This window comes from Suricata suricatta, chromosome 2 (genome assembly GCF_006229205.1).
Source record: "Suricata suricatta isolate VVHF042 chromosome 2, meerkat_22Aug2017_6uvM2_HiC, whole genome shotgun sequence".
NCBI classification, from domain to species: Eukaryota; Metazoa; Chordata; class Mammalia; order Carnivora; family Herpestidae; genus Suricata; species Suricata suricatta.
Window position 1 is genome coordinate 93494680 of NC_043701.1, and position 24486 is coordinate 93519165.

At 35.5% G+C, this 24486-nt stretch overlaps 1 protein-coding gene across 1 annotated transcript in view; it reads left to right on the top strand.

Annotated features, from left to right (window-relative positions):
• Positions 1 to 24486, top strand: part of HDAC9 (histone deacetylase 9) — a 912954-nt gene that overhangs the window by 651629 nt on the left and 236839 nt on the right. The window contains exons 17-18 of the mRNA XM_029929772.1: positions 8822 to 8942; positions 14082 to 14131. Coding sequence (XP_029785632.1) covers positions 8822 to 8942; positions 14082 to 14131 — 171 coding nt within the window. The remainder of the gene's footprint in view (positions 1 to 8821; positions 8943 to 14081; positions 14132 to 24486) is intronic.

Below are 24486 nucleotides of genomic sequence, written 5' to 3' on the forward strand. Positions count from 1 at the left end.
TCCATCAATGTGATGCATCACATTAACAAATAAAAGGTAAAAAACATATGATCCTGTGGATAGATGCAGAAAAAGCATTTGACAAAATATAGCATCCTTTCTTAATAAAAGCCCTTGAGAAAGTCGGGATAGAAGGAACTTACTTAAACATCATAAAAGCCATTTATGAGAAGCCCACAGCTAATATCATCCTCAATGGGGAAAAACTGAGAGCTTTCTCCCTGAGATTATTTAACCTTACTGATCTTTGGTTTTCCCATGTGTAGGATGAGGCTGCTAGGCATGATATTTGCTAAGATCTTTTCCAGCTCTGATATCATATGAAACTAGATGGCTAAGGAGTTCATTTGGAACTAACACTTTCTTTGGTTAAGAGTAAAAAATTTTTAGAGTGTTTTAGTAAACATACTGCTTTTTGACTTATAAGCTGTAGTGTAAATTGGTTGTGCTTACTAGTTCTGATTAGCAGCCAGAGAAAACATTAGTCTTCATTTTATAAGATTACAGTGGATACATGGGTCAACTTCTTTTCAAATGACGTGGCACTGTTTTTTAAAAAATTGAGGTGGTTAGTAGTCCTTCATGTCAGTACTATTTAATTTTTTCCCCAAATGAATCATTCATACTTAATTTACTGATTCTTTTGAGACCAAAAAACAAATTCGGTGACTTTCTTGTCACCTTAAGAAATGGATCTGGAGGGGTCATTTGGTGCCCTCTTAAGGAACAAGTCCTTTGATTAGGTAGCCAGATTTTTAAGGTGTGTGTGCCCTGAAGAAAAGAATGTGCTTTTCTGTGCTTAAAAAATTGTGGCGATTGACCCATCATCTGTTAGAAATGCACTTGCAGTTGTTTTTCCAGAAGTGTTCATAACTCTCAGCCCCCCCAAGCCACCCACAGACATTTGCTTGCTCTCACATTTGTTTTGAGAATAATAACATTTTATAATGCTTTTGTTGGATTACATATTATGTGGAATTTGCATTGACTTTGTGACTAATATTGAATAACTTTGTTTCGCTTAATTCATAAGTAAAAACCATAAGCAACATACTGTGCCGAAATGTTTAACTCTTTTATTCATGTGCCAACACAAAGTAATTACAAAACAATTCGAGGACCCAAAACCAAGCTACTGTTGCCCCATCTGGGACTTCACCAGCAGTTCCAATGAGAAAAGTAGAGAGCAGGTTTATTTTTTTTTTATTTTTTTTAATGTTTTATTTATTTTTGATACAGAGAGAGACAGAGCATGAGAGGGGGAGGGGCAGAGAGAGAAGGAATCGCAGAATTGGAAGCAGGCTCCAGGCTCTGAGCTGTCAGCACAGAGCCTGACGTGGGGCTTGAACCCATGAACCGTGAGATCATGACCTGAGCCGAAGCTGGAGGCTTAACCAACTGAGCCACCCAGGCGCCCCAAGAGCAGGTTTAATGTAAAATCTTAAGATACCAAGGAGCTCAGGGCTAGGGTGCCACACCTTCCTGTGTATTACAGGTAATTTTAAAAGACCTTTTGCAAATCTAAATAAATATAATACTCTTTGAGAAATACTTTTGGAATGTGCAGGTTTTCACTGCTACAAAGCGTTGAATACTGCAAGTTAATTCAATTAAACATTTGTTTTATAGAGTAATCTAACTAGATGGCAGCACATAACAGCTTACTGTTCAGTTTGCAAAAAGAAAATTTTGTGTGTGTTTGTGTCTTAAAATCTAACCACAAAGCAGTAAGAAACTCAAACAGGAGTCTTGTGAATTGTCTCTAAAGGATAGGACAGTCTTGAGAAGTGATGCAAATGATCTAGACATGATGAGTAAATCAGGGTACGTTTTTTAATTATTCTGAGAGATATTTGTATATCACAGAAGAGTTGACCTAACCAGATAAAGACATTAAAATTACTTGTGCAGCCTATAATCGGAGTAAAGATGATTTGGAATTTTTTTTATTTTTTTTCTACAATAAAAGAATTAATGTGGAAAACAGCCAACAAAGGGAAATGAAACAGACAGCCCTTCTGAGTACATTTGGAAAGTGATACAGGTTTTTTTTTAAAGAGCACCATTAAAGCTTATTTTTTTTAAATGTTTGTTTGTTTAGAGAACATGAGCAGGGGAGGGATAGAGAGAGAAAGAGAGAGAGAATCCCAAGAGGGTTCCACAATGTCAACACACACCCTATATGAGGCTCAATCTACGAAGTGTGAGATCATTACCTGAGCCAAAATCAAGAGTGAAATGCTTAACCTACTGAGCCACCCAGGCACCCCTAAAGCCTATTAATTAAAATGAATAGTTAATATGTTTTTAACCATAATATTATAGTGCTAAAGTAATGTAAAATATTTATTATGTCAAAATTTGTTTCATATAAGATTACTATTTAAAAAAGTCAATGCTTTAGCCCAAACCATTAAAATGTTCATTTATAGTTGTTTATAAAGTAATTGTAATGTAGGATATTCAGTTACATAAAATCATGGAAATTAAGCAATTACACTAAATGGCAACATTTTTTTCTTTTTGATGACCATAATATTTTGAAATGAATAGAAATAAACTTTAAGAAGTATATAGTATGTATACTTCTTACCATTCAGATCTTTATTATTGAAGAGGATTTGCTGTTCTCTGAAATGCTTTTACAATTACTTTTTGCACCCTGAAATATTTTATATAAATTGTAATGACCAAATCAAATGGTTTTACAAGCAAGTAGAGGTACTTGTTTTGAAGAACAGGTCTTTCTTACTTCCCAATGTTTGCTGTGACGATCACTTGTTGTAAGTACTCTACAGTTTGAAATGTGCATCAGTACAGTGTCAGTATCTTACATTCACTTTCGAGCAGAAAGAATGGACAGCTCCCTCTAACATGTAGTTCTTGACTGAGGATGCCCATTCAAATCCGTGGGGTGGTTCTAAGTATCTACATGCCCAGGCTGTCCCCAAGGTTAATCAGACGTTTCTGGAGGTACAACCCAGGAATTAATACCTTTTAAACTTCCGTAGCTGAACACAGAAAGTGTTAAAAATCACTATATCAAAAGCTTAACTTAAGTTTAATGAGGTTAGAGACAAAGAGGTGAATGGAGTCAACTATGTGAACATGGGAGTGTAATAGGAGTGAGCATTTTACTTGGGAAACAAAGGTGGCATTAACTCACAAGTTCCACAAAGTTATCACAAAGTAGGAATAGGAATTCTAGAAAATACACTGATTTTTCAATTATGATTAAACATTAAGAAATTGGCTTCAAAGTATAACTAATATCCTTTTGAAAACCCTCACAGTGAGATTTTCTCTCTTGCCTCAACCGTAGTAATTTATTATTTCACTTACTATATTTGCCTGCCTATGGCAGTTCTATCAATTAAAATAAAGATTATTTTCTTGAGTTTTTATTGTATATAAGATAATTTCACATAGAATCTTATTATTTTAGGGCAAAAGAGGGACATTGAAGTAGAAGTAATTTGGTCAAACCTCCTAATGTTTGTAAGTGGAGAAAGTAGGATCCTGAAATGTGTCTCATAGATGGCTAGGAGCATGTTAAAGACAGGTGAGAGTCAGATTCTAGAACTCAGGGCTTCTGACCTCCGGTTTATTTTCTTTTCGTGTGACCAACTGAAAGGACCACAAGTCTGTTGGGCAGCCTGTCTGCTTAATTGCCTCCTTCCTTCTTTTACTCCCCTTTCTTTATAAGAAAAACTCTGATAGGAATAAGTTATTACCATGAGGGCTATATGGAAGGAAAGAATGCAGTTAGGGGAAGGGGATTGATATATTCTTCACGTAAAATTAAATAAATGATTGTAACATTTGAAAACTCTAATAGGTACACTTGGGCATGAGCAATGATTCCAGAATCTTGAATTTACTTGAGAGAAGTGTATCAAGAGAAATGAATGGGCTGTGAACTGATCCATTAAATATTAAGTATGGAATTTGTAACAAGGTAACTTTGACACTCCTAAATCAATTATGATTTCTTAACTTTTGAAATTGCCAATTCTGTGAATTTTTGTAGAAAAATGTATTCTTATATTTAGGGACACTGGATGAAATATTTTCAAGAAATGAAATATCTCAGTGGAAATTGTTGCCTAATATGTCACCACTTTGAAAATGATTAAAGAAAATAGGGTCTCCCCCAGCAGAGGCAGGTACTTTGACTTGTCAAATTTAAGTTGGACATTTTCTCTTAGTTTGGAACTGCCACAAAATGAGCCCTTTCATGTCCTCAATAATACCAAACCAATGCAATCCATCTGTTCTGCTAAATTATTTCTAGTTCCCTAACCAAAGGCACTGCTTTTTCATGCATTTTATCATGATTTTATGCCCTTTATTATATTTTACAAAAGGTTCTGATTCCTCCAGGGCCAATGAGAACTGATTAGGACACTGGCCTCGATCCAGGCTTTGAACACAGGAGGGGAAGGAATAGAACTGTTTCCTTTTTGCCCAGCTCCTTGGCAGAAAAAAATATGAATCTATACCGTGTGTGTGCTCTGTGTGTGGGTGGGTGTGGGTAGACTGCATTTTATCCTGTCACAGTATGACTTTGTAGATCATGTTCAGAACATTCCTTCTATAATCAGGTTGCATTAATGGGCTTTATTTCAGAAAGACTATTTCTTTAGGAAAGAACCATGGTGTGTTGAGAGACTCAATGATATGGTCATTTTTTAAAAAATTTAAATATTTATTTTTAAGAGAGAGAAGAGACAGAGTATGAGCAGGGAAAAGGCAGAGAGAGAGGGAGACACAGAATCAGAAACAGGCTCCAAGCTCTGAGCTATCAGCACAGAGCTGGACACGGAGCTAGAGCCCATAAACCATGAGATCATGACCTGAGCCAAAGACGCTTAACCGACTGAGCCACCCAGGTGCCACTGATGTAGTCATTTTAAATAACTTTAGTCAAACTTCAAACCTGAATGTAGACTATTTGGGGCTCTGAACTAAATATGGTCCTGTATCTCAGATGCTTACGCTGACAGTGGGCACTAAGTACACATTAGTTTTGTTCCTACTCTCAGGGAAGAACTGCTTGAATGCCGGTCACAGACAGTTATTGGGATGAGCACTGGGTGTTATACCTAGAGGGTGAATCACTGGATTCTGCTCCTGAAGTCATTATTGAACTATATGGTAATTAACTTGGATGTAAATTTAAAAAAAATTTTTTTAAAAGAGTGAATGCAGGTCACAGAGAATGAAAATATAATAACGAATACATCCTACCTCACAGAGCTTCTTTATTAAGAGAATGAAAGAAGAGCCACAAGCCTTCTTTCCTAAGCCTGTATTGGCGAGGTATTTAAGACCTATATTTTAATTTTAAGTGAGAAAGATCAAGATGAATGCCATCCTTAATATGCATTGACTGTCCAAATATACTGAGAATTCTCAAAAATACTTTTGGTCAGAATTACAGAAAATGTCAGCTAGACATCCTGCATGCTAAGTATCTCTGAGAACGGAAATCAGATCTCCCTAAATTAGGATTATCAGAGCACTTTATCCTATTTCATGACTCATTATGTTGTTGAACTTTGACTCAAGAGAGCATTGTGAGAGAGAAATTAAGGAATAAGAGCTACATGGGAAGTAGAAAATATGGGAAGGACTTAAATGAAATATCTATATTTAAGCATAAACACATAACATAATAAATTACTGATGATAATACCAGAAATGAGAATTGTTAGAAGCTTCAATTTGAGAGGAAAGGTTAAATATGACAAATTTAAGACATCTGACAAAAGTGAGGCAAATGGTACTACTCCAGGAGATCCTGTGTGTTAAAAAAGAAGGAATTTCAGAATTTTTATCTTAGTCATCCACCAAGTTCCCATAGCAGTGCCCCTGTGAGATATAAATCTCAAAACATGCTTTCTCAAGATCATTTCTCCAGGTAGAAACATTTTTTTCAGAATGAGTTGGTGTTTACTGCTCCTTTCCTATAGAAACATCATGTTTGTAGATCTTGTTGTCCAGCATCCATAGCAGCAGAAGGCGATTGTCAAGAATAAGTACTTCCTTATATATAGTGTAATTATTTTAAAAAATATATTATATAATAATAAAAAGGACCAACATAAAATACATTTTTGAAGTCATAAGGGAGCAGGGAGAGGGGGCAGGAAAGAAATCAAAGTGAAAACTTAGTAACTCTGTTACATTTTAATAGTAAGAGGTAGGACAAGAGTATAAACTAGAGCAGAATACTTTGAGTAAGTCAGTGTTAAATAGACTGCACCAGATTCCCTATCCTTACTGTTAGTTAACTGATATTACACAAGAAGATGACTGAGATTCAGCAGGTGTCATCCTATGACTTATCAGCACTTGGGCTACCATCAATAATTAAATCTTGTTAGCAGATTATTTTTGAAATGTGTCATTGAGCATTCTGCATGAATGTGAGTGGGATTGTGGGAGAATGAAAAAGGAGTTGGGACAAGCATGAAGTGTATGGTATGCAAATATATGTGACTAGTTTATGAAAACATAAAGATATGTTTATTATTAATGGTATTTAATGTTATGCCAGAGGCAAAACTTAAATTCAGAGTTGAAAAACTAACTTTATATAAAAAGAGGAAGGGAAAAAATCAATGATACTGTATGACAGTAGTCAAAACGTGGGTTTGATTTTTAGTTAGAGAATTGACATTGTTTAAGATACAGATGTTTCATTATATCAGCATGTGAAATGTTAGTGGCTGTGGATTTCATAAACTCTTAGAAATGAGAGCTGGAAGCCCTGTCATCTCACATTGTTCATTATTCTGCCAGACTAAGACTGGTTGCCGCAGTCTGGTTTCCAGTGCTCTGCTCATTCCAATTTTAGATGACTCAGACCATGGAGTTACCACTGTTTATCTTGGGAGATTTTCTACCAGCTGAAATCTCAAAGTTAAAATGTTAACCTTTAATATTTCTTTGAACTTTCTCTTGCTTATTTTATCTCATTATTGCCATTCTCCTTCTTGGTTGTTCTGGTCTTCCGTAAAGGCTTCCAAATTTCATGTTTACTAGCAAACCACCCAGGGCAATAACATGTTTGTTTATTGATCAGAGCAATGGCTGACCAGATGGCCATCATTAAATTTTCCTTTGTCTTCAGCATTACCTAACCTGATTTAGTTTCACTATTCAACACCTATCTAGAAATAATTTCTCTAAAACATTTAAAATTTTTTTCTAGAAATGTAAATTGGATGTCAAAAACGGCACTTCAATACTATGACAAAGAAAATTCCATAAGCACTTGTTTATTTGGCACATAAGTACAGTGTCAAGAAGTTTCTGTTTTAGATCATTCCTGTTCCCTTGTTCTTACCCCTCAGGTCTGCCGCCATTCCTCTCTCACTGTGACATGATGATTTATTTTTCTGTGACAAGCAGAGCTCTGCCCTCTACCCAGTAAATCCCTAGGAAGTGTCAGTATATTTGAGATTTTCCCAGCCTGCTCCCTTAAACACAACAACAACTACCTCTCCTTCAATTAGGGAGGTTGAGTATGGACTTGTCCTGGTCCTCAGAGAGGTGTTGTCTCCCAGTGATTCCCTATCGGCTGGTGATTCCATGGTCAGGAACATGAGACTACAGCATTCCCTCAACAAATTCTCTTTGAATTTCACTGTAGTTCTCTACTAATATATTATATTACAAGGGCTTTGTTGTGATACATATTTTAAGTGATACAGTAATACTGCCTGGGTAATTTTGGGAAGCACAGCAATTTTCAAAAATAAGGCTAATTAACTTCATACACTAGCATGATGTTTATTGGTCTTGTAGATCTGTCAACTGAGAAATGTCAATATATGAAAAATACTTGATATATTTACTACTTAATATATGAAGAATTCTTTATATATTGACTACCTGAGGTTTCACTTAATGTGCTCTTCTATGTTGAAGGAGCATTCTTGTTAGTTGAAGTGAAAGTTCTGCCTAGCATGTGCATAAAAATATTGACCCAAGTCTAGAGTATGTTAGACTGTCTCTGGCTAAACAGCAGTTTTGGTTTTTGCTTAATTTCTATTCTGTCACAGTAAAATACATTAAGTTACTACAAAAGTAAAATAAAAATGGAAGACACCAAAGACTATATGAGTCAGTAGACATAAAAATAGTCTGTTCAATCACGAGAAAATTTCTAAGTATTTACTCTGAATTTCTGTATAGACCTTATCACACACTATTCACAAACCATTCCTGAAACATTACTGACCCCATGGGGCATACTCTAAGTAACACTGATCTAGATTAATCATTCTGTGAAGTGTACACATGAAGTGGTCAGTGTTTTTGTGATAATAGAATATGTTAAAATGTATTTGTATTACTATGTCCTTTAAGAAACAATAGAGAAATTGTTCCAACAACTTCTTCAAGTGACAGTAAAGTAATATTTTAATGAATTCACCTCTCAGCTAAATGGTAGCCATTACTGTTTTGTTGTTGTTTTTTAGGGGTTTGTTTTAACCTCTGTTTGTTTTTAAGCTGATACTTCTACAAAGGACTTAACTATTAATTTCTTTGTTATAGATTTATTTTTATGCCAGAGAACAATATGCATTTAGTTGCCCATTTGGGCATTAACGTAAACAATCCATACGCTCTGAACCTTGCATACACTCATTTTTCAAATATGATTATGGTACTTTATTAAGCAAATCAGTGTCACATTCCAGCATGATGAAACTCAGTTCATTATTAATCATCTTAAATGTGACGTGTGTCTTACTTTCTTCTAAATGTTGTCAGTGGCGTACTGTAGGCTTCTGCTATTTTCTTTCAGCGAATTCAAGGTCGAAAAGCCAGCCTGGAGGAAATACAGCTTGTTCATTCTGAACATCACTCACTGCTGTATGGCACCAACCCTCTGGATGGGCAGAAGCTGGACCCCAGAACACTCCGAGGTCTGTACAGGTCTCCGTTCTACTGAGAATAGCACATTCCAGCACTATCATCAGTCAGTGCTCTTGTCAGTTCAAAATACTTGGCAAGCAGTGTGACAAAAAAAATCAGCTTTTCCAACAGCATTGCTCTGTGGAATGAGTCCTTTACAATAGAAGCCAAAGTAGTTTAGGAAAAACTTGCATTAGAAAAAAACGACAGTGCAAGTTCTATGATGTTTACTTTTAAATTAACTTCTGAGTAGTATTTGTTCACTGTGTTTTAGCCTATAGGAATATCTGCCTTGTTGACTTTGCCTGCATTTCTAAGCTAAAGGAAAAAAAAAGTTTTCACATTCTTTATGCAAATTTATCTTCACCTTTCTAGTTTCTTTTGTGCCTTTTATTTTTTTCCTATGGCCTTAACATATAAAGGGCACCATAACAACTCATTATTAGGATACCTAGAACATTAAATTTTATTATAAGATTGCATTTTAAATTTTACTATAATCTATTTAATGCATGCCTTACCTATGGAATTAAATTGTTAAATTGGTAGCAGAAGTAGAAAACTAATAAACAATTTTTAGTTAATATATAATTTTTCAAATATTTACCATTAGATATTAAAATGAAATTTATGTTGCAGAGCTTTGCATAAATGTTATATGAATGATAGAAACAACATATTTTAGAAAACAGTTTGTGACAAAACCATATTTAGCTGGAACAATTAATATCAATTATATTTTTATTAATAACTTTTTGTAATGGAATAATAATACATGACATGGCAATGTATGCCAAAGGATCATATTTGAAGTATTTCAACCAAAATGGCATTTTAGGACTTTTCCTTGTTCTTTTCTTACAAATAAACCTATTATGTCAGATCCCAACTATTAGACTCTTTCATATACTTCAGCACTATTTCTAAATGGTTTATCATAACTGGTCCTAAGCGATTCAAAAGCAAGTATATGACATATAGTAGGCAGGCATCTTAGAAAGCAATTATAAAGGGAAGTTAACAGTTACCCCTTATAATGCTTACAGTTTGCCTTTTTAAAACAAGTGGCAGGCATTCCTATATTTGTGAAGTAAAGGCATATGGGTGAGTGTGTGTGATCACGTGACTCCATGGGTAATGATCAATGGGTAATGATAGCTTGGAGAGAAATTGACGGAACTGGAAACACATAAAGAGTACTTAGTTTTTAGAAAACATTTACAATTTGACCATGTGAAATATATTGTATAATAGAATTAAATTTATATTATTAATATAAAGGCAAGTTATTCAAACATATATAATCTATATCTTTTTTCTAATTTCTTTTGAAGGAATCAATTTTGCACATGCAGATCCTTTACATAAAGTCCTTTCTTTGTTATGGATACTATATAATAAATGTCCTTATTTTAACATGAATTAATAAACACGCCTAGTTTACCACAAAGATAAACTGAACATTAATTTCCGTGGTTTCATAAGATCAAAATATTCATATATTTAAAGATAAAAAGCTGTGTCCATTTTTGATAATTTTTTAATTTAGCTAAGAAAACTCAGTAGAAAACTTTCCAAATTTTTAAAATTCTGAATATGGTCTAAATGATAAATCAACCAAGGGATAGGCCTAGGTATTTTGGATTTAATTAGGATAAATTTACACATAGGTGTGTTTGAGAGGTGTTTCAAACAACCATTATTCCACATTTTTTCAAGCTGATGAACAGCCACTTTAAAAAATTGTTTTGTTTTTATTTATTTTTGAGAGACAGAGTACCAACGAGGGAGGGGCAGAGAGAGAGGGAGACATAGATTCTGAAGCAGGCTCCAGGCTTTGAACTGTCAGCACAATCCTGACACGGGGCTCAAACTCCCAAACAGTGAGATCATGACCTGAGTTGAAGTCGGACACGTAACTGACTGAGCCACCCAGGGGCCCCCATTGTTCTACATTTTAAGAGGAAAGATGTATCTCTAGAAGAAATGAAGAAATAAACTTCAGCAACTCCAAACTGGTTTACTTATGAAACATGGCAATACCACTGTTTTTGTAATGAAATTTTATACTTTTGAGCAAAACTGATTTTCTCAAAATAGTCAACATATATATCATTTAAAAATTTGATAATTTATAAGTGATTGTCAATGTATATTTAGAACCTGGACACAGGACTTTCCTATATATGTATGCCATGAAAACACCAAGTATCAATTGATTAGTTTTTATAGGTTTGTTTTCTTTCTTTCTTTCTTTCTTTCTTTCTTTCTTTCTTTCTTTCTTTCTTTCTTTCTTCCTTTCTTCCTTTCTTCCTTTCTTCCTTTCTTCCTTTCTTCCTTTCTTCCTTTCTTCCTTTCTTCCTTCCTTCCTTCCTTCCTTCCTTCCTTCCTTCCTTCCTTCCTTCCTTCCTTCCTTCCTTCCTTCCTTTCTTTCGTTGTCCATCAGTGAAGGTTTACTGGAATGCACCCATCCCCATTCTTTTTTTTTTAAGTTTTTATTTGAATGCTAGTTCATTAACATAGTGTTACATTCAATTCAGGTGTATGGCATATAGATTCAACAGTTGCTTACAACACCCGATGTTCATCACAGCTTAGTCCCCATCATCTATTTAATCTGTCTCCCCACCTCCTTCCCTTTGGTAATCATCAGTTTATTCTCTATAATTAAAAGTCTGTTTCTTGGTTTGTTTCTCTCTCTCTCTCTTTCCATTTGATCATTTGTTCTGTTTCTTAAATTCCACAATTAGTGAAATTATATGGTATTTGTCTTTCTCTCACTGACTTATTTCTCTTAGCATTACACTCTCTAGTCCATCCTTGTTGTAAATGACAAGATTTGGTTCTTTTTATGACTGAATAATATTCTATTCTCTTTATGTACCATATCTTCTTTAATCCATGGACACTTGGACTACTTCCATATCTTGGTAGTTTTTATGGTTTTAATTTAAATTAATTGGCCATATATGTTATTAGTTTTTAGTATTTAATGTAAGATAGTGTTCATATAATGGATGATTTTAGAGTTAGCTTTAGATACACATGACAAATTCCATAGGCACCTCTCAGGGATCAGTGCGGCAGTTTCAATTGTGTGCAGGCTACATGAGTAAAGATAAACAGGAATGTTGTGTTGTTAGATCAAATGTCAAGTACTAAATTCAACCTTGATGACGCTCTGAACTACCTAAGTTTCTCTTGTGAATCTAGAAACTTAACTTGTTTTCCTTAATTCAAATTCTAAGTGAATAATCTTCTTCTTTAAAAAGTTTAACTTTTCATCCTTTTTTATTGTTCTTTATGAAAGAATTTTTGTGGCTTTTTACTTCTATCTATAAGACCAGATTGAAGCTGCCATTTACAAATATATAGAAATTTATAATCATCAAGATACCTTCCCTTTCTTTAGACCTTTCTTTGACTACATAAATCCTTCTTTCTCCCCCATTCCCTCTCCACACAGATTGGAGGGTGGGGGCTGTCAGCGTGCATGCACATTTCATTGAAATTCATTCAATTGTATGATTTTCTGAGTTAAAGTAATATTACTGTTTTTGAGAGTTATGTTCTGGAGTTAAGAGGAAGGATTTAAATAAAACTTCATTATAACTAGACCTATCAGTCTTTGTATCTTGAAAGATGTCTATAGCTTATAAAATGATTAGATTTGAAAATGGGCACCATTTGTATATTTAAGTACTCTAGACTGTGTAAGGTGACACTTTAAAAACATTTTCTCCAATCATTTTTAGTGCAGGGTGGGTTTTCCTTTGCATTAATATTCCTGTCGTTCTTAGTATGAGTTTTCATTAGCTTGTGGCTAGCCAGATCTGAGTCCATGAATAAGGCAATATAATATTATTAAAAAATAAATCTGGTTAATTCCATGAATTAACATTTTTTTAAACACAACTAAATTTAGATTATTAATTGATTATTTGGTTATTTTATATTGTTTTAAACATTACTAGATAAAATTTCTCTTTAAGCAGCTTATCATTTATTCTCTTGGAGTTTAGTATTTTTTAAAAATCATTTTAAATCTTCTTTAGTACATTGAAGTATTATCTATTTGCTGACTGTGGAATGAAATGTTCAGATAATATTATAGATTTTAATTTCACATGTGATAAGTGCATCTTTGACCTGAGTTACTTTAGAGCCATTGGACTATGATACAGAAATGATGATTACCTTTTCCTTAAATTACTTTGCAGTGAGGTTTAGGAGTAAATATTTTTGTTTTCTCTATTAATGTACTATATTATGTAGAAAATAAAAATGCAGGTAAACAATGATTAAAAATTTCATGAAATATCAATTCGAAGAGATAATCACAGGTAAGATTTTGGTATCTATTTTAAAGAAGGTATGTATGTGTTTCTATTACATTGATTTCCAAAAAAAAAGGTAATCCTTTTTATTTTTTAAAAATATTTGTTTAATTTTGAGAGAGAAAGAGCATGAGCAGGGGAGGGGCAGAGAGAGAGAGGGAGATACAGAATCCAAAGCAGACTCAAGACGCTGAGCTGTCTGCACAGAACCTGATGCAGGGCTCAAACTCACAGTGAGATCAGAACCTTAGCCATAGTTATATGCCTAACTGACTAAGCCACCCAGACACCCCAAGGTTATTCTTTTTTTGGGGTTTTTTTTTAAATATGTGGATTTTGAGGAGGTTTGTAATTAAGACTAGTATACTTTGTCTTTGTTATATCTGAAGTAAAACTTAAGAAGTCTGTGTATTTGAATAGATTAGTTTTAACATTTAAACATTTTTTAAAAATTACGGTGTATTTTAGAAAATGTGGCTTAAAACATCACTTTAGAGGGACATACTCAGAATATCTGAGTTATTTAAAGTAAATTAGAAATAAAAAAGATATTGTGATATATTAATTGATGTGTGGGGTAACTAAAACAATCTGGAGACTCAAATTTCATAGGTATGTGTTTGCTCACATAGAGCAGTAGAATCTACATGTAATACTAATTCATTTGCTTTGAGTTCTTGTCTGTCTAATATTTAACCTCTGAACTAGTTGATAAATACTGTGTGACAGAGGTGTTAATAAAAACCAAACATTTTTAAAAATTACAATTATATTCTCAATTTATATATTTTTTCATGTCTTCTTAATGCATAGGTGACACCTCTCAAAAGTTTTTTTCTTCATTACCTTGTGGTGGACTTGGGGTAAGTACGAGTTTGTTTACTGCTTTTAAATAAGATAAACTAACAAAAATATCTCCTTTGATTTATCTTTTTAGTTATGGTTAAGGCCATTTCTCCGTAAAAGTTACTGTAAACTTCAGGACTGGCTACGGTATTTATAGGACTCAATTCCAAATAAAATGCCAATCCCTGTGCTCAAAACTTATTAAGAATTTCAAGATAGTGACAACAGTGAATTAATCCAAGTGTGTGGGGCTCTTCTAACTCTACGGTTCTGTGTGGCTGCACAGATAGCATGCCACAAAGCCAACTTTGCTAGACTATATGTAGCTGGGAAAAAGGCAACATAAAAGGGTTTAACTGTTTTGTAGCAGAATTCAGTTTTCAGGAAAGTCATACTGAGTATGCAAATACATTATATTTCTGGTGAAAATGGCATAAACTTCACAAAGTGCTCTGCATTGTGGCACATTTTTTGTGAACCCTGGGGCCATTTTTGTCTTCAATAATAAACAAATCCTTTTTTGACCCAGGATACTTACGCCACATTTCAGGGACAAATTTGTTTGAGTATATGAAGAAAACTGGTGACGTTTTTGTGGAAGGTCAGAACATATCCTTTAACCTGCAGTCGATTTACAGTTAACCCTTACCAGTGACAAATTGTCATCCTGTAGAACTAAGTTCTAAGTCATATTAGGACAGCATATTTCTAGATCAGGTTTCAAGGACTGAGGAATTTAAGTCAATTAGGCTTCTTGAATATTGAAGGGAAAGAACTGTATATGTCATATTTTAGGCAATATTTTGCTATCACTGAATTTTCTACGGGGACATCTAACATATTTTCAGTTTTATTCTTTCCTTTTTATTTATTCTAGAATTAGCAAGGATAATCTTTCTATTTCCTCACCTATGATTCTGCCCTCTTGAGAAACACAAATGGCTGCTGCTACCAATATCTGTTTGGAATTTATAGTTTGTTAACATATAACTGGGGTTTATATTGGTTTTGTAAAATAGTTATTATTAATACTATTTGGCAGATGAGAAACTGAAGGTTCAGAGAACTATTATTGTCCTGAAGTCACACAGTAAAGGGTAGAAGTCTAAAAGTGTGAGGCTGATGTGCATGTTCATGTGCAGGAGTTCTAAAAGAGCTTATTTGTTCTTTCCATGCTGTTTGTCTTCAGTAGGCCAGTCCCTAGAGCCTAGCATTGCAGCAGTGAGACTGATGTAATGTGGTTCCTTTTGTGGCAGCTCACCAGTGAGCTTCACCTTTTGACCTTGAGCTGAAGACAGTCATCGTCCTACATTAATCCCTACAGACTTTTAGCAAACCCACTGTGAAGCCAGGAACTTGCAAAATTATTCTAGAAAGCAGAAGATAACTGACTTTTAGAATACTTGTCATTGACACCTAATGGCATTGGCCTTGTGCTTATTTTTTAACATCCCAAGTGCCCATTTTAAAAGAATGGCTGAGGAGCGCCTGGGTTGCTCAGTCGGTTAAGCCTCCAACTTCGGCTCAGGTCAGATCTCACATTCGTGGGTTCGAGCCCCACGTCAGGCTCTGTGCTGACAGCTAGCTTAGAGCCTGGAGCCTGCTTCCGGTTCTGTGTCTTCTTCTCTCTCTGCCCCTCCCCCTCTCATGCTCTGTCTTTCTTTGTATCAAAAATAAATAAAACATTAAAAAAAAAAGAATGGCTGATTACCTGCAAATGAGGCAAAGAATGAAACAAAGCTAATGGCTACTTGGAAAATATAATGATAAGGAGCTGTTAAAAGAGTGACATCATCAACCTCCCACTCCTTTACATTTAATTCTTGACCCAGAGCTAAAATGAGGAGAGCTTCTCAGGATCCACTTCCCAAGTCTGGCTTGGGTTGTACCTATACTCTATTATTCCCTGAACGCAAAGTACCTCTCTTCAACTGCTTAAACTCATACCGAGGTAACTTCTTATTCTTTAGCTAGAACTGCTCTTAGTAAACTCTTAGAAGTACCCAGGGAATAAAGAGTGACTGCTGCTTTTATCCCTGTATGTCCAACACAAAGCACAGTGAGTGTAAATAAGTCCTTCGTAATGTTTCCAAACACTGTCTTAATCCTTGGTGACTGCAGTGGTGGTAGGTAAATGTAGCTTTGGCAAGCAGAGGCAGGAAGAGGAACACTCAATTACTTTGACTTCATCAGTACTGAAGAGGGGTGGAGAGGGGCACTTCTCTTTATTAGATTGGCCTATTGGTCTTCTGACAGTGTTGTGGTGGTATTTATGTAGGTCCAAGTGAATGTGAAAATGTGTGTTATGCATGCACAAGTTTGTCCATGTTGATGCTCTAAAGTATAGTTTGATTTGGCCTTTTTCCCCCTAGAAACCAAACAGTTCTAAGGCATTCAAAACCTTTCTTACCCCCCTCATATTTGGGTTTTTGATACAAGTCCTAAGAGAAATTCTGAATCCTTTGTATTTCTACCAGTCTAAATTTTTACCTTTGGGACAGTGTTGGACATATGGAGTATACAAAGATACCCAGTATGAACTGAGAGTGGTCCAACTTCATAAACTCTCTTCCCAGAGAACTTGGAAACTGCTGAAATTGCCCTGTCTTAAGGCACTCTCCTAGTTTAGATTATCTAAGAAGGACCCATTAGTTTAATTCCCAAAATACTTCAGTGTTCCCCAGTTGTGTTAAAGGAAACTCTAGTTTCTAGAATGTATATTCGCTACTAGATGGCTTTCATATATACCTCTTGAAGGCTCATGGATTGACTGGCTTTTGACTAGACTACCTGGGACATTATGAAATCAGAAAATCCCTACTTCATATTAAATTTGCCCCTAAAATTGTATATGATAATTTTTTAAAGTGTTTAAAATTCTAGTATAGTTAGGATACAGTGCTTTATTAGGTTGAGGTGTATAATATAGTGATTCCGCAATCCAGTACATTACCCAGTGCTCATCATGATAAGTGTACTCTTTGCATATGAAAATTTGACAGTGTTGGCAGGTTGCTCAAAGGACAAATGGTACTTAAGGTGCTTTAAAATATGTTTTCCAGACCTATACTTTGAGCAGCAATCTCAAGGGTCTCTAATTCTTTTGTGTTTGGTTCTCATTTTGTTAGTTACTATGGCATGACTCATTTCTCATTAGTGTGTGATTGCACTACAAGAAAATGCATCAGTTGCAGAGAGCATTTTACCAAATCCCAGGACTTGGTCATCGTATAATGACATAAATAATTAAGGGACTCAGAAAATAAAACGTAGTGCAGGACCACTTTAGTTCTCACTCCTAAGGGTATATCACTAAAAATAACGATCATTTTCGTAGCCATCTGACCTGCTGCTGTGTGAAGAAATCTTGAAATCATTTCTCAGCTTTATTTTTCCCTCTTCACTTGATAGGCCACAAAAAAACCACAAAAGCAAGGACGAGCAGGCTTTTATGATAATGTCGTCATCAGCTCCCAACTTCAAACACTTCTGCGGCTTTTGAGTTGTCATTTATAACTTGGAACTGAATCGACCCATAATTCCCATGATACACTTAGAGAAATTGATAACAGACTCTGCACTTCTTTTATGGCTCAGAGGAGGCAACTCCAATCACATCACTATTGGCAGGCAATATTATTTTTTGACATGGTTGTAAAAGTATAAAGGAGCTTATGGCATTTGTTTAGATGAGGAATGGGCTCTCAAGCTGTGCTGGGGTTTACAGGACCAGATTAGTGAGAAGCAAAGGGAATATGATGTTTGCAAACAGGATATGATTTTATATATAAGTTTGGGTTTCATGCCCTGTTCCCTGGGGAAAGCCCTGCAGACAGCAGAGAATTCCACTTTTATCCTACAACAGACAAGCTCCTAGTGCCAAAAGGCAGAAAAATAAACGTGGTCAATGGGCAGTATCAGACCCTTGATTGGAGGAGGAGGAGCTGTGGAAGAGGCAGAGCAATTTCCTCGGAGGAATGAGGAATTGCTGAGCATGGGTAGAATCTGGGCCCGCCTAACTGGTCAAAGCTGTGCCAGAAATGAGGCTCCGTGAGGTTTCCTCAAGGCACCTTCTCCAGCAGCAACTTTGTCAATCTGTGAACATGAAGCTGGATTTTTATTACAAACTTTTACTCTGCCTGTATTCTATTTGATTACTCCTAAATCTGACACATTGTAGAGGTTAGAGATGTCATTTGTGTGACTTGGAGAGGGGGAGGTGGGGAGAAAGATTAGGTGGTTGTGGGGAGGTAATTTAAGGCTCATATCAATTGCCCTGAGGTTTTTAGCAGACATTTCATTTATATACTAACAATACTTGCTGTATAGTGGGCAGGTTTGGATGAAATGTCTCAAATTCCCCTTCATTCAGTCAGATTTGAAATCTAAGTTCTTCCCCTGATATGTAAAATTTACATATATATATATATATATATCATATATATATGTACATACATTCAAAAGGAAATTGTTGATTTTATACCACATTTGTGTCTTTGTGCCCATTTATTACATTACATTGGTTCTTCCTCAGTAACAGTAAAAAAAAAATCTAGTGGCAAGTCTTTTACAAAGCCTCTCTTTTCTCTATTGTGTTATAATATCAGGAAATGATTTATTTTATGACCAGATCTATAGACAGATAAATTCAATGTAACAGAAATATTTAATACGTTTTTCTCTTGCTATTTAGAGTGGTTTTCTTTGAAACACAGTATTTTAGAAAGCATAACATATGCTATCATATAAAGAGTGAAGGGTAGGAAAAATGACTTTTTGCCATAATTAGGTAAGGTGCAGGAATGCAATTACTGATGAGACGAGACCACTCTTCTCACTTTCTCATAGCCTATTCATTGGGCTGATTTCGACACATGTGCTGTAGGAACACAGTGGAGGGGGCTTTCACAACAGAAAAGAAAGAGGAGTGATGTGGAAGCTATTCAAGTAGTCACAAGGTAAATAAATTTTCAAGAACAATTAGGAATGAATGTATTTGTATGAATTTGTGCATGTATATGGGGGGGAGGGCATGATTTTGAGTTGGGGGAGACACATCCAGACATTAATTGTTTAGGCCATAATAACACACCATCTTATTAACAAATGCATCAAGGTGTTGCTGATTAACAAGGAGTTTTTTTTTCCCTAAAGCAACACCACCACCACCACCTAATGTTTATGCCAAAATTTGTGTGATCCTTTTATCATAAGTACACACATTATGTGCTATTCCCACTCAGTTATCCTAAGCGGGCACTTACATCTGCAGACAGATGTGGGGTAGCATCTGTTTCTCACATGCAGTAATCAGGATAATGTTGATTTCCCTTGTATTAATGTTCAGCTCAAACGTGGCTTGCAATCAGTGCTTCATTTCCTCCACTACTGCTATCAGAGATGCATCACAGCCCTCTTTTCTTCAGCGTAATGAGAAGCTCCACTATGATTTGGGATTTCTATTTTCCCCATCTCCCCTTTCCTATTCAGATTTTCATTAGTTTTAAACTGGATGCAAATGATACTAGCAGGAGTACCCCATGGCTCCTGGAAAAAGTAACGCTGATAAGCTGGCCTAATGAAATTGTTTCAGAATTTTGGTTAATGTTATGGATTCCACAAAAGATCATGTTGCCCCAGATGTGGAAAATACAGTACAAAATATGCAAGCTACGAAATGCCTTTTAAATAACAAAGGAAGTTTCTAGTATTGCATAGAGTGTGCTAATTGTATATACTCAATAATAGTTGCAGGGAGGTAGCTGAGAGATAAATATCTATACATTGCTCTATGTTTACTACAAAATGTAAAATTGTAAATAATCTTAAGTATCTGATGTTCATGGCAGGAAAGAGGGCAATTAGAAATGAAAACCTTAAGTTCCTTCTTAAATCACTTAGCTGTAGCATCTCATTTGTGATTAAATTCTTTCTGTGGCTTTGACTTTATGGCTAAGCACAAGAGGATGCATTCTGAAATTCTAATTTCATCTTCTTATTCAAAGTACACATGTATATAACGGTTATTAAAATTCTTCTGTTGTGAACATGAGATACCTTAAAAATGCCATCATCAAAGATTTTTGAAACACATCAAAAAAAACTCACATGTGTTTTTTACATTCTTGGAACCACAACACCTATAAAAAACTATATGAGCAACCCTGTCAACCAAAGTAATGTCAATAGCAGAGAAGAAGAAAACATACCCATCTCTGGAATTTCTTATTCTATAAGTTTTATTAGGTCTATGATAATTTTCTCTAAAGAAATTGAAACTTAGGTTCTGGGGTGCTAAAGGTACATGGGTTTGATGAACATTAAGCTTCTAATTCAAGAAATTTATGGTTCTGTGAAACAGAAACTCTGAGAAATTAAAACATACTTGAATAAATTCAAATATACAATCATATACTTCTATTGTCACCAAAACATAAGGCCTGAGGTCAGATGAACATTTAGAGTTGACAAAGGAAATGGTACTTAGAAAAAAAGGAATCTTTGATTAGCTTCTATGTTGTGCAGCCTAAAATGCAGCTAAACCCTGGCCCATCTCACCTCTTCATTTTGATTTGAAAAATGTGCATTAGTATTTCTATTTGTCACATTTCTACCTTGGATAGTTCCTGATCCAGATATTCATCTCTATAATAATGTCCAATAGAGAATATTGATACAGCTTACTGGATTTTTCTTTGTTAAGTATTTTGACAGAAAGTTAGTAAAGCATAGTTTCTAAATTTTTGTATAATATATCATTGTTATTTCAAAATCCAAAACTAAAATAAATTAGTTTACTGAATGCTTGAGCAAACAGTTCATGGCAGAGTCCCTAGGACTTAATCATTCCAAACTCCTGGGTAGAACCCAAAGCTCCTGACTCATAGGCAAGTAGCATCTTTATTAATGTACAGTGTCTTCTTTTAGATTATAGAATAATAAGTAAAACTAAGGACTTGAAAGACTAAGCAGTGTCTTATCAACAAAGCATACATTGAATCATTTTTAATGAAGACTGTTAAAAGACTAAGACGTTTGAATATGACATACACCCCAAATCTTCTGGTTTATTTGTTTTGTTACCATATTCTAAATAATATGATTTATATGGTCTCTAATATTCACTATGGGCACGTGTAGATATCCTTTAAAATGATCCCATACCATTTTGAAGTGTGACCATTCAAAGAAATAAGAACAAGGCCTAAAAGTAGTGAAATTCTCTGCTACTAAAGAGATGATTTTTTTAATGAATCTGTTGCCCCTCCTTCAGACATTTCAATATCCATTCATTTATTTTTTAAAAAATGGGTTTTGAGAGCCTCCTTTGCCTCCTTTGTACTAAGAATGGAGCAACTCTAGTCTCATATTCTTTTAAACTTTTTATTTTCTTTTCAATTCTCAGTCATATCCCTTATGCCTATCACTTATACTCTGTGTTAAGCTGCCTTTATTTCTGTTTATCAGCTTTATGAGAAAGACTTGAGAGTCCATGATGATAGGGACTGAAAGCGAAATATCTCGTCTCTTAATTGAACAAAATCCAAAATCACTTTTCTAAGGAAAGTTTTGTACAAGACAGCTTTCCTGTCTCTGTTTTCTTAGAATCATCAAATCTTCATTTTAAGAGCTAGCAAGTGGATGCACTATCAAGAATCAGCCAAACACCCAAAATAATTGGCCTTTAGATTAAATGTACTGACAGCTTCTGGCGGCTACCACAACTTAGGGTAGAATTCATTCATTCACTTATTTATTCACTTGTTTATATAACAAATGCATATTGAGGGCTTATTATGTCAAGAAACTATAAGTACAGCAATGAGAAAAACAGAAAAAAAATATCCTAGTGGAACTTATATTCTGGTGGGGGAGACAGATAAGCAAATATGCATTATTTCAAATGTATGTGTGTGATGGTGAATGTTCTGCAGAAAAGAAAGCAAGGAAGGAAGACAGTGTGGAATCTGGTGGGGCTTGGGGACAGAACTGGTGGTTAAAGAAAGTGTTACCTTTTGGAGATCAGCACTAATGGGTGAGGGATGACCTGGGAGTCCTGGCATCTTGTGGTGACTTAATTAATGGAGGATAACAGGGGACAGGAGGGTAGGCTTGTCAAGACTGCTGATAGTTTCTGGGTCCCCATCTTTACTCCTGCCTATGAAGTCGTGACCATCTTGGGATAGGGTTCTATCCAGAACACACAGAGTTCATGGCCTCCTTTCTGACTCCTAGATTTCAGTGTGGTGCTGGAGGCGGGTTCAATTTACAGGCATACCCTGAGAACCTGAAATGTCTCTAAAGATCTGACCCTGGAGGTCTGGAGGATCTTGAGAGTAGGGGCACAATGGCTGTGAAACATCTGGGTGGCTCCAGATCTTAATAGCACTATGTGCTTTGGGCTTCCTGGCCCCTGGGTACATTATTTGGACATCATTCCCTATATAAATTTTGCAGCTGCAAATTAGATACAATACTCTAACACCTGCCATTTTCAAGTATACTGAAAATGTACTGACATTTGCATTATATTTTCCAATGGTTTTTCATGTGCATTTTAGCTGTTTCTTTAGTGGACACTGTTGTATTGTGTCCTCAGTTGTCTCTAGTTGGTCCCAGCTGTTGTATATGATGTATGATGAGCTGTGAGAGTCAGGATAACTGGTTTACTGATCCCATTAGGTTAGTGCATGAAGCAAAGGATGATGACTTCTCTATTCGGTCATCGCCAGTTGTGTGTATACAGCACAAGGAACACAAACTCTGGAGTCTGAATTCCAGAGCTATGCTTACTATTAAATATTTGTTTCTGATACAGGTAATATCATCAATATTAAATGGGATGAATCAACAAAAAAATTCAGCTAAGTTATTTAGGGCTGACCTAAGTAAACGTATAACCCTTAACTTTAACCCTAATAGTGTCCAGAAGGTTGACTTAATGAGGTGATTATCTATTAGGTGAGATGCCCTGGCCTCAGCAGAGCAATAGAGAACCCTTCAAAACATACCTATTTATTGGTTCTTATAGAACTGGACTGATTCACAGTCTCTACATGGAGATTCCAATGATAACCTACCTCATGTCTGAATTCTCACAGCATTCCCAGAAGCCTTGTTATTAAGGTGTAACTTGGGCTTCCTACTCTACAGAAAAGGAAACCGAGGCTTAACGAAGGGAGTAACTTGTTCACAATTAGTAGGTGATGAACTAGAGGTCTCCTGGTTCTGAATCTCTTGACCACAGTACTGTGCACACACAATTTACCATAATCTCAATCTCATATGATTATCAACATTCATTTCCCAAATAAGAATAATCCTAGCCATAATAAAGCACAATTATTTCTTTTCCCAAAAGCATTTTCTTTTTTGTTGTGCTTCTATAAGGTATTATCCATGCTCTCAGATATCATTAATTTGGGGTAAAAAATTATGCACCTATACACAGCGTTACAATCTGACTAAAACAATGAAAAACCTCTGCCCCTGGACCAAACCACAGTGGGATGAGTTAGATAGGATCTCATTTTACACACTTGTAGAGTTAGAATTAATTTTGTTAAGCTCTCTCGGAATGAACAGGGCTCTAACATGCACTGTCCAGTGGTTACAAGGATTAGCGTATTATGAAATACGCTCTCCATATGTTCATCAGATTAAATGAAGTAGTAGGAAAATATCAAGATAGTATTATTTGGCTATATCTCTACTTCAGTCTTGGTAAGACTGACTAGCAGATTACTGTGAATAGCAATAAGGACTCTGAGATACTTTGGTGGACCACATACCCCACAGTAATTCATGTATTATTGGCAAATCCTTGAGTCCACCAGTACCTTAAGTACGAATCCTTAGGAGCTTAAGAGGTAACACTTTGCCACAACAGATATGTTCCTGTACTTATTCTTATCACTGGCACATAAATAGCAAAAGGATATTTTTGTGAAGATGAAGAGTGACTAGAAATTGTACGTGTAAGGTCAGTAGGGCTGTCAGAAAGCAGTTGATCATACTGGGAGGGGGTTGTGGTAGAGCTTTAATGTATATGACATGCCCCTTGTCTCTTCCAGCTGCATTAATAGTTCACGCCTTCTTTCCATATGGAATATCGGTCACAGTGTTCATTCATCATATCCATGGTTTTACTTGGAGTCTGAAGGTCCTCCCTATGGCTGCTCTATTTCTTTTTCATCTCACCATGACTAAAAAAGCTAAGGTGTGGGCGTTATAACCTACAAGTGATCCCAAGGGAATGGGCTGTCATTCATATGTTCCTCCTAGTGTTGAACAAAAGACAGAAAATATGTGGACTCACCCACACATTGTCATCATAAATCCATCCCAGCTCCATTTCAAAAGTCTCAGGATT